General features: G+C 51.7%; 1 protein-coding gene across 2 annotated transcripts in view; it reads left to right on the top strand.

Annotated features, from left to right (window-relative positions):
* Positions 1-4,138: 4,138 nt before the first annotated feature.
* The window catches only part of LOC106594745 (sodium/mannose cotransporter SLC5A10), a 516,766-nt gene continuing 510,395 nt past the window's right edge, over positions 4,139-10,509 (top strand). For both annotated transcript variants that reach the window (XM_045690472.2, XM_045690471.2), the window contains exons 1-3: positions 4,139-4,592; positions 7,531-7,602; positions 7,749-7,853. In XM_045690472.2, coding sequence (XP_045546428.2) covers positions 4,482-4,592; positions 7,531-7,602; positions 7,749-7,853 — 288 coding nt within the window. In that variant the 5' untranslated portion in view covers positions 4,139-4,481. The remainder of the gene's footprint in view (positions 4,593-7,530; positions 7,603-7,748; positions 7,854-10,509) is intronic.

Below are 10,509 nucleotides of genomic sequence, written 5' to 3'. Positions count from 1 at the left end.
CAGGATGAAGATAAAAATACTATTGTAATATATTCCATTTAAACAAAGTTACTTACAGTCATGTGTGTATACATGTTATGTTTCTGTGGCCGTGGGAATTGAACCTACAACCCTGGCATTGTAAGCTCCATACCACAAGTAGCAGCAGAAAAAAAATGGTGGGGTAGTTCTTCTCTAAGGTCCAGACATGGTGGGGTAGTTCTGCTCTAAGGTCCAGATATGGTGGGGTAGTTCTGCTCTAAGGTCCAGACATGGTGGGGTAGTTCTGTTGTAAGGTCCAGACATGGTGGGGTAGTTCTGCTCTAAGGTCCAGACATGGTGGGGTAGTTCTGTTGTAAGGTCCAGACATGGTGGGGTAGTTCTGCTCTAAGGTCCAGACATGGTGGGGTAGTTCTGCTCTAAGGTCCAGACATGGTGGGGTAGTTCTGCTCTAAGGTCCAGACATGGTGGGGTAGTTCTGCTTTAAGGTCCAGCTGTTATTACAGAAATCATTTGAAACGTTATGCTACATTCAGGTGCTTCTTACTCTTGGATAATGATTTGACTTGAGGTGTCCTGTATAGAACTTTAGAGGGAGAGACATGGTGGGGTATAAACAGTAGAACTATGGAGAATGATTTGACTTGAGGTGTCCTGTATATACAGTGGAACTATAAAGCATGATTTGACTTGAGGTGTACTGTATAAACAGTAGAACTATAGAGAATGATTTGACTTGAGGTGTCCTGTATAAACAGTAGAACTATAGAGAATGATTTGACTTGAGGTGTCCTGTATAAACAGTATAACTAGAGAGATTGACTTGAGGTGTCCTGTATAAACAGTATAACTAGAGAGATTGACTTGAGGTGTCCTGTATAAACAGTATAACTAGAGAGATTGACTTGAGGTGTCCTGTATAAACAGTATAACTAGAGAGATTGACTTGAGGTGTCCTGTATAAACAGTAGAACTATGGAGAATGATTTGACTTGAGGTGTCCTCTATATACAGTGGAACTATAAAGCATGATTTGACTTGAGGTGTACTGTATAAACAGTAGAACTATAGAGAATGATTTGACTTGAGGTGTCCTGTATAAACAGTATAACTAGAGAGATTGACTTGAGATGTCCTGTATAAACAGTAGAACTATGGAGAATGATTTGACTTGAGGTGTCCTGTATAAACAGTAGAACTAGAGAGAATGATTTGACCTGAGGTGTCCTGTATAAACCATATAACTATAGAGAATGATTTGACTTGAGGTGTCATGTATAGAACTATATAACTATAGAGAATGATTTGACTTGAGGTGTCCTGTATAGAACTATAGAACTATGGAGAATGATTTGACTTGAGGTGTCCTGTATAAACAGTAGAACAATAAGGTGAGGAGGTTTTAACTCCAACCCTGTTCCTGGAGAGATACCCCTCCTGGAGGTTTTATCTCCAACCCTGTTCCTGGAGAGATACCCCTCCTGCAGGTTTTAACTCCAACCCTGTTCCTGGAGAGATACCCCTCCTGGAGGTTTTATCTCCAACCCTGTTCCTGGAGAGATACCCCTCCTGGAGGTTTTATCTCCAACCCTGTTCCTGGAGAGATACCCCTCCTGGAGGTTTTATCTCGTTGATTCATTTATTCTGTTCTGTATTCCAGCCTCCTCCCACCAGCCTCCTCTGGTCACTTCTCCTGCCTGATGTGTGTGTGTGTGTGTGTGTGTGTGTGTGTGTGTGTGTGTGTGTGTGTGTGTGTGTGTGTGTGTGTGTGAGTGTATGTGTGTCTGTTTCTACGGTGTGTGTGTGTGTCTGGTGTGTGTGTGTGTAGTGTGTCTAGGTAGAGAGAGAAACAGATGGCAGAGTCTCTGACGTCACACACACACTGCCATCACCATCAATCTCACACACACATACACACACGCACACACACTGCCATCACCATCAATCTCACACACGCACACACACTGCCATCACCATCAATCTCACACACACCGTAGACACACACACACACACACACACACACACACACACACACACACACACACACACACACACACACACTGCCATCACCATCAATCTCACACACACCGTAGACACAGACACACACTGCATATACACACACACACACACACACACACACACACACACACACACACACACACACACACACACACACACACACACACACACACACACACACACGTTGGTGGTGTCTGACCTGGGTCCACTCTGCTGACCCGTTGGTGGTGTCTGACCTGATCCACTCTGCTGACCCGTTGGTGGTGTCTGAACTGGGTCCACTCTGTTGACCTGTTGGTGGTGTCTGAACTGGGTCCACTCTGTTGACCCGTTGGTGGTGTCTGACCCGGGTCCACTCTGCTGACCCGTTGGTGGTGTCTGACCTGTTGATGGTGTCTGAACTGGTCCACTCTGCTGACCCGTTGGTGGTGTCTGACCTGGTCCACTCTGTTGACCCGTTGTTGGTGTCTGACCGGGTCCACTCTGTTGACCCGTTGGTGGTGTCTGACCTGGATCCACTCTGACCTGGTCCACTCTGTTGACTCGTTGGTGGTGTCTGACCTGGGTCCACTCTGTTGACCCGTTGGTGGTGTCTGACCCGTTGATGGTGTCTGACCTGGGTCCACTCTGCTGACCCGTTGGTGGTGTCTGACCTGGGTCTACTCTGCTGAGCCGTTGGTGGTGTCTGACCCGTTGGTGGTGTCTGACCTGGGTCCACTCTGTTGACCCATTGGTGGTGTCTGACCCGTTGATGGTGTCTGACCTAGTCCACTCTGCTGACCCATTGGTGGTGTCTGACCTGGTCCACTCTGCTGACCCGTTGGTGGTGTCTGACCTGGTCCACTCTGCTGACCCGTTGGTGGTGTCTGACCTGGTCCACTCTGCTGACCCGTTGGTGGTGTCTGACCCGTTGATGGTGTCTGACCTGGGTCCACTCTGACCTGGGTCCACTCTGCTGACCCGTTGGTGGTGTCTGACCCGTTGGTGGTGTCTGACCTGATCCACTCTGTTGACCCGTTGGTGGTGTCTGACCTGGGTCCACTCTGCTGACTCGTTGGTGGTGTCTGACCTGGGTCCACTCTGCTGACTCGTTGGTGGTGTCTGACCTGGTCCACTCTGCTGACCCGTTGGTGGTGTCTGACCCGGGTCCACTCTGCTGACCCATTGGTGGTGTCTGACCTGGGTCCACTCTGTTGACCCGTTGGTGGTGTCTGACCCGTTGATGGTGTCTGACCTGGTCCACTCTGCTGACCCGTTGGTGGTGTCTGACCTGGGTCCACTCTGCTGACCCATTGGTGGTGTCTGACCTGGTTCACTCTGCTGACCCGTTGGTGGTGTCTGACCTGGGTCCACTCTGCTGACCCGTTGGTGGTGTCTGACCCGTTGATGGTGTCTGACCTGGGTCCACTCTGACCTGGGTCCACTCTGCTGACCCGTTGGTTGTGTCTGACCCGTTGGTGGTGTCTGACCTGATCCACTCTGTTGATCCGTTGGTGGTGTCTGACCTGGGTCCACTCTGCTGACTCGTTGGTGGTGTCTGACCTGGGTCCACTCTGCTGACTCGTTGGTGGTGTCTGACCTGGTCCACTCTGCTGACCCGTTGGTGGTGTCTGACCCGGGTCCACTCTGCTGACCCGTTGGTGGTGTCTGACCTGGGTCCACTCTGTTGACCCGTTGGTGGTGTCTGACCTGGGTCCACTCTGCTGACCCGTTGGTGGTGTCTGACCTGGGTCCACTCTGTTGACCCGTTGGTGGTGTCTGACCTGGGTCCACTCTGCTGACCCGTTGGTGGTGTCTGACCTGGGTCCACACTGCTCACCCGTTGGTGGTGTCTGACCTGGGTCCACTCTGCTGACCCGTTGGTGGTGTCTGACCTGGTCCACTCTGCTGACCCTTTGGTGGTGTCTGACCTGGTCCACTCTGTTGACACGAGCTTCATGCGTGACCTCCAACACTCCATTACCTCCCAGCAGGTAGTGAGTCAGCGGGTTTCTCTGAGCACACATTAGCAGAGAGGTTTAATCATCTATTGACACAAAGACCCCCGATCTCTCTGTCTGTCTGTCTGTCTGTCTGTCTGTCTGTCTGTCTGTCTGTCTGTCTGTCTGTCTGTCTGTCTGTCTGTCTGTCTGTCTGTCTGTCTGTCTGTCTGTCTGTCTGTCTGTCTGTCTCTCTCTGTCTCTCTCTGTCTCTCTCTCTCTGTCTCTCTCCCCCTCCCTCCCTGTCTCTCTCTCTCTCTCTCTCTCTGTCTCTCTCTCGCTCTCGCTCTCTCTGTCTCTCTCTCGCTCTCGCTCTCGCTCTCTCTGTCTCGCTCTCTCTCTCTCGCTCTCTCTCTGCTCGTTCTCCATAGTGTCTGCAGCAGTGGTCAGGTGTAGGGTTAGTATACGGGTGTGTGTGAAGCATTTGGTCAGGTTTGGGGTTAGGTGTGTGTAGCCGAGGTCAGTAAGTTAGTGTGTGTGTTAAGTGTGTGTGTGTGGTCAGTGATGGCGTCCAACTCCACGACCCAGTTCTTTGCTCTGTCCCAGTCCTTCAGTATCTCTGACATCATCATCATCGCTGCTTACTTCCTGCTCAACGTAGCCGTCGGCATCTGGGTGAGACTTCTCTGATACTGTCTGTGAGACTTCTCTGATACTGTCTGTCTGTCTGTCTAACAATGTGTCTGTCTGTCTGTCTGTCTGTCTGTCTGTCTGTCTGTCTGTCTGTCTGTCTGTCTGTCTGTCTGTCTGTCTGTCTGTCTGTCTGTGTGTAACTACGGACCCCTGGTGTGTGTAACTATGGACCCCTGGTGTGTGTAACTACGGACCCCTGGTGTGTGTAACCGTGTGTAGCTATGGACCCCTAGTGTGTGTAACTACGGACCCCTGGTGTGTGTAACTACGGACCCCTGGTGTGTGTAACTGTGTGTAACTATGGACCCCTGGTGTGTGTAACTACGGACCCCTGGTGTGTGTAACTACGGACCCCTGGTGTGTGTAACTACGGACCCCTGGTGTGTGTAACTATGGACCCCTGGTGTGTGTAACTATGGACCCCTGGTGTGTGTAACTACGGACCCCTGGTGTGTGTAACTCTGTGTAACTACGGACCCCTGGTGTGTGTAACTACGGACCCCTGGTGTGTGTAACTACGGACCCCTGGTGTGTGTAACTATGGACCCCTGGTGTGTGTAACTATGGACCCCTGGTGTGTGTAACTATGGACCCCTGGTGTGTGTAACTACGGACCCCTGGTGTGTGTAACTGCGGACCCCTGGTGTGTGTAACTCTGTGTAACTACGGACCCCTGCTGTGTGTAACTACGGACCCCTGGTGTGTGTAACTACGGACCCCTGGTGTGTGTAACTCTGTGTAACTACGGACCCCTGGTGTGTGTAACTCTGTGTAACTACGGACCCCTTGTGTGTGTAACTACGGACCCCTGGTGTGTGTAACTGTGTGTAACTATGGACCCCTGGTGTGTGTAACTACGGACCCCTGGTGTGTGTAACTGTGTGTAACTACGGACCCCTGGTGTGTGTAACTACGGACCCCTGGTGTGTGTAACTATGGACCCCTAGTGTGTGTAACTACTGACCCCTGGTGTGTGTAACTGTGTGTAACTATGGACCCCTGGTGTGTGTAACTATGGACCTCTGGTGTGTGTAACTATGGACCCCTGGTGTGTGTAACTACAGACCCCTGGTGTGTGTAACTACGGACCCCTGGTGTGTGTAACGCTGTGTAACTATGGACCCCTGGTGTGTGTAACTACGGACCCCTGTTGTATCTACGGATCCTGGTGTGTGTAACTACGGACCCTGGTGTGTGTAACTACGGACCCCTGGTGTGTGTAACTACGGACCCCTGGTGTGTGTAACTACGGACCCCTGGTGTGTGTAACTGTGTGTAACTATGGACCCCTGGTGTGTGTAACTATGGACCCCTGGTGTGTGTAACTACGGACCCCTGGTGTGTGTAACTACGGACCCCTGGTGTGTGTAACTACGGACCCCTGGTGTGTGTAACTATGGACCCCTGGTGTGTGTAACTACGGACCCCTGGTGAGTGTAACTGCGGACCCCTGGTGTGTGTAACTCTGTTTAAATACGGACCCCTGGTGTGTGTAACTACGGACCCCTGGTGTGTGTAACTACGGACCCCTGGTGTGTGTAACTATGGACCCCTGGTGTGTGTAACTATGGACCCCTGGTGTGTGTAACTACGGACCCCTGGTGTGTGTAACTGCGGACCCCTGGTGTGTGTAACTCTGTGTAACTATGGACCCCTGGTGTGTGTAACTACGGACCCCTGGTGTGTGTAACTCTGTGTAACTACGGACCCCTGCTGTGTGTAACTACGGACCCCTGGTGTGTGTAACTACGGACCCCTGGTGTCTGTAACTCTGTGTAACTACGGACCCCTGGTGTGTGTAACTCTGTGTAACTACGGACCCCTGGTGTGTGTAACTACGGACCCCTGGTGTGTGTAACTACGGACCCCTGGTGTGTGTAACTCTGTGTAACTACGGACCCCTGGTGTGTGTAACTCTGCGTAACTACGGACCCCTGGTGTGTGTAACTACGGAGCCCTGGTGTGTGTAACTGTGTGTAACTATGGACCCCTGGTGTGTGTAACTATGGACCCCTGGTGTGTGTAACTGTGTGTAACTACGGACCCCTGGTGTGTGTAACTACGGACCCCTGGTGTGTGTAACTATGGACCCCTAGTGTGTGTAACTACTGACCCCTGGTGTGTGTAACTGTGTGTAACTATGGACCCCTGGTGTGTGTAACTATGGACCTCTGGTGTGTGTAACTATGGACCCCTGGTGTGTGTAACTACGGACCCCTGGTGTGTGTAACTACGGACCCCTGGTGTGTGTAACGCTGTGTAACTACGGACCCCTGGTGTGTGTAACTACGGACCCCTGGTGTAACTACGGACCCCTGGTGTGTGTAACTACGGACCCCTGGTGTGTGTAACTACAGACCCCTGGTGTGTGTAACTACGGACCCCTGGTGTGTGTAACTGTGTGTAACTATGGACCCCTGGTGTGTGTAACTACGGACCCCTGGTGTGTGTAACTACGGACCCCTGGTGTGTGTAACTATGGACCCCTGGTGTGTGTAACTACGGACCCCTGGTGTGTGTAACTGCGGACCCCTGGTGTGTGTAACTCTGTGTAACTATGGACCCCTGGTGTGTGTAACTACGGACCCCTGGTGTGTGTAACTACGGACCCCTGGTGTGTGTAACTACGGACCCCTGGTGTGTGTAACTGCGGACCCCTGGTGTGTGTAACTCTGTGTAACTATGGACCCCTGGTGTGTGTAACTACGGACCCCTGGTGTGTGTAACTCTGTGTAACTACGGACCCCTGGTGTGTGTAACTACGGACCCCTGGTGTGTGTAACTACGGACCCCTGGTGTGTGTAACTGTGTGTAACTATGGACCCCTGGTGTGTGTAACTATGGACCCCTGGTGTGTGTAACTACGGACCCCTGGTGTGTCTAACTGTGTGTAACTACGGACCCCTGGTGTGTGTTCCAGTCGTCCTGCAGGGTCAGCAGGAATACTCTGAGTGGATACTTCTTGGCTGGGAGGGACATGGCCTGGTGGCCGGTGAGTCTGATCTCAGCCTCCGTTACGTCGTCCGTTAATCTGAAACAGTCCTGCATTTCCTGTTGATCGGAGCCTCTCTGTTTACCGTGTGTGTGTGTGTGTGTGTGTGTGTGTGTGTGTGTGTGTGTGTGTGTGTGTGTGTGGAGATCGGAGCGTCTCTGTTTGCCAGCAGCGAGGGCTCTGGTCTGTTCATCGGTCTGGCTGGAACTGGTGCCGCTGGAGGAATCGCTGTAGCTGGCTTCGAGTGGAACGTAAGGACACACACACACACACACACACACACACACAGTTACACACACACACAAACACACACACAGTTACACAACAACAAAAAAAACATTTATAAACAAAAATCGGCGTTGAGCTCCAATCACATCGCATCTAGAGAGAGACGTCATGATTGGTCCTGGCACACCAAAACAACGTGCCATGGGAAGGCTTCTCTCCAATCACATCGCATCTAGAGAGAGACGTCATGATTGGTCCTGGCGCACCAAAACAATGTGCCAAGGGAAGGCCCTCTCCAATCACATCTAGAGAGAGACGTCATGATTGGTCCTGGCACACCAAAACAACGTGTCAAGGGAAGGCTTCTCTCCAATCACATCTAGAGAGATACGTCATGATTGGTACTGGCACACCAAAACAACGTGTCAAGGGAAGGCTTCTCTCCAATCACATCGCATCTAGAGAGATACGTCATGATTGGTCCTGGCGCACCAAAACATTGTGCCAAGGGAAGGCTTCTCTCCAATCACATCGCATCTAGAGAGAGACGTCATGATTGGTCCTGGCGCACCAAAACAATGTGCCAAGGGAAGGCCCTCTCCAATCACATCTAGAGAGAGACGTCATGATTAGTCCTGGCACACCAAAACAACGTGCCAAGGGAAGGCTTCTCTCCAATCACATCGCATCTAGAGAGAGACGTCATTGACAGAAACAACTTGAATCGTTGCATCTCCTTGTGTTGTTGTCCTCCGGTGGCTGGCTAGCTAAACACGTAGCACGCAGACAGACAGAGCAACATAGGACCAACAGCGTGCAGACGGACCAGCAGCACGCAGACAGACAGAGCAACATAGGACCAGCAGCATGCAGACAGACAGAGCAACATAGGACCAGCAGCACGCAGACAGACAGAGCAACATAGGAACAGCAGCATGCAGACAGACAGAGCAGCATAGGACCAGCAGCATGCAGACAGACAGAGCAACATAGGACCAGCAGCATGCAGACAGACAGAGCAACATAGAACACACAGACAGACAGAGCAACATAGGACCAGCAGCATGCAGACAGATAGAGCAACATAGGACCAGCAGCATGCAGACAGACAGAGCAACATAGGACCAGCAGCATGCAGACAGACAGAGCAACATAGGACCAGCATCACGCAGACAGACAGAGCAACATAGGACCAGCAGCACGCAGACAGACAGAGCAACATAGGACCAGCAGCACGCAGACAGACAGAGCAACATAGGACCAGCAGCACGCAGACAGACAGAGCAACATAGGACCACCAGCATGCCGAAAGACAGAGCAACATAGGACCAGCAGCACGCAGACAGACAGAGCAACATAGGACCAGCAGCATGCAGACAGACAGAGCAACATAGGACCAGCAGCATGCAGACAGACAGAGCAACATAGGACCTGCAGCGCGCAGACAGACAGAGCAACATAGGACCAGCAGCAAGCAGACATACAGAGCAACATAGGACAGACAGACAGAGCAACATAGGACCAGCAGCATGCAGACAGACAGAGCAACATAGGACAGACAGACAGACAGACAGACAGACAGACAGACAGACAGACAGACAGACAGAGCAACATAGGACACACAGACAGACAGAGCAACATAGGACCAGCAGCATGCAGACAGACAGAGCAACATAGGACCAGCAGCATGCAGACAGACAGAGCAACATAGAACACACAGACAGACAGAGCAACATAGGACCAGCAGCATGCAGACAGACAGAGCAACATAGGACCAGCAGCATGCAGACAGACAGAGCAACATAGGACCAGCAGCACGCAGACAGACAGAGCAACATAGGACCAGCAGCATGCAGACAGACAGAGCAGCATAGAACCAGCAGCATGCAGACAGACAGAGCAACATAGGACCAGCAGCACGCAGACAGACAGAGCAACATAGGACCAGCAGCACGCAGACAGACAGAGCAGCATAGGACATACAGACAGAGCAACATAGGACCAGCAGCATACAGACAGACAGAGCAACATAAGACAGACAGACAGACAGACAGAGCAACATAGGACCAGCAGCATGCAGACAGACAGTCAGACAGAGCAACATAAGACAGACAGACAGAGCAACATAGGACAAGCAGCATGTAGACAGACAGAGCAGCCTAGGACCAGCAGCATGCAGACAGACAGAGCAACATAGGACCAGCAGCATACAGACAGACAGAGCAACATAGGACCATCAGCAGGCAGACAGCCATACTGTCAGACAGAGCAACATAGGACCAGCAGCATGCAGACAGACAGAGCAGCACAGGACCAGCAGCATGCAGATAGACAGAGCAGCATAGGACCAGCAGACAGACAGAGCAGCCTAGGACCAGCAGCATGCAGACAGACAGAGCAACATAGGACCAGCAGCATACAGACAGACAGAGCAACATAGGACAAGCAGCATGCAGACAGACAGAGCAACATAGGACCAGCAGCATGGAGACAGACAGAGCAACGTAGGACCAGCAGCACGCAGACAGACTGAGCAACATAGGACACGCAGACAGACAGACAGACAGACAGACAGACAGACAGACAGACAGGACAGAGCAACATAGGACATGCAGACAGACAGACAGAGCAACATAGGACACGCAGACAGACAGACAGACAGAGCAACATAGGACCAGC

Source organism: Salmo salar, chromosome 12, assembly GCF_965601325.2.
Source record: "Salmo salar chromosome 12, fSalSal1, whole genome shotgun sequence".
Taxonomy (NCBI): domain Eukaryota; kingdom Metazoa; phylum Chordata; class Actinopteri; order Salmoniformes; family Salmonidae; genus Salmo; species Salmo salar.
Note: the sequence above shows the minus strand (reverse complement) of the source record. Positions and strands in the feature narration are given on the sequence as shown.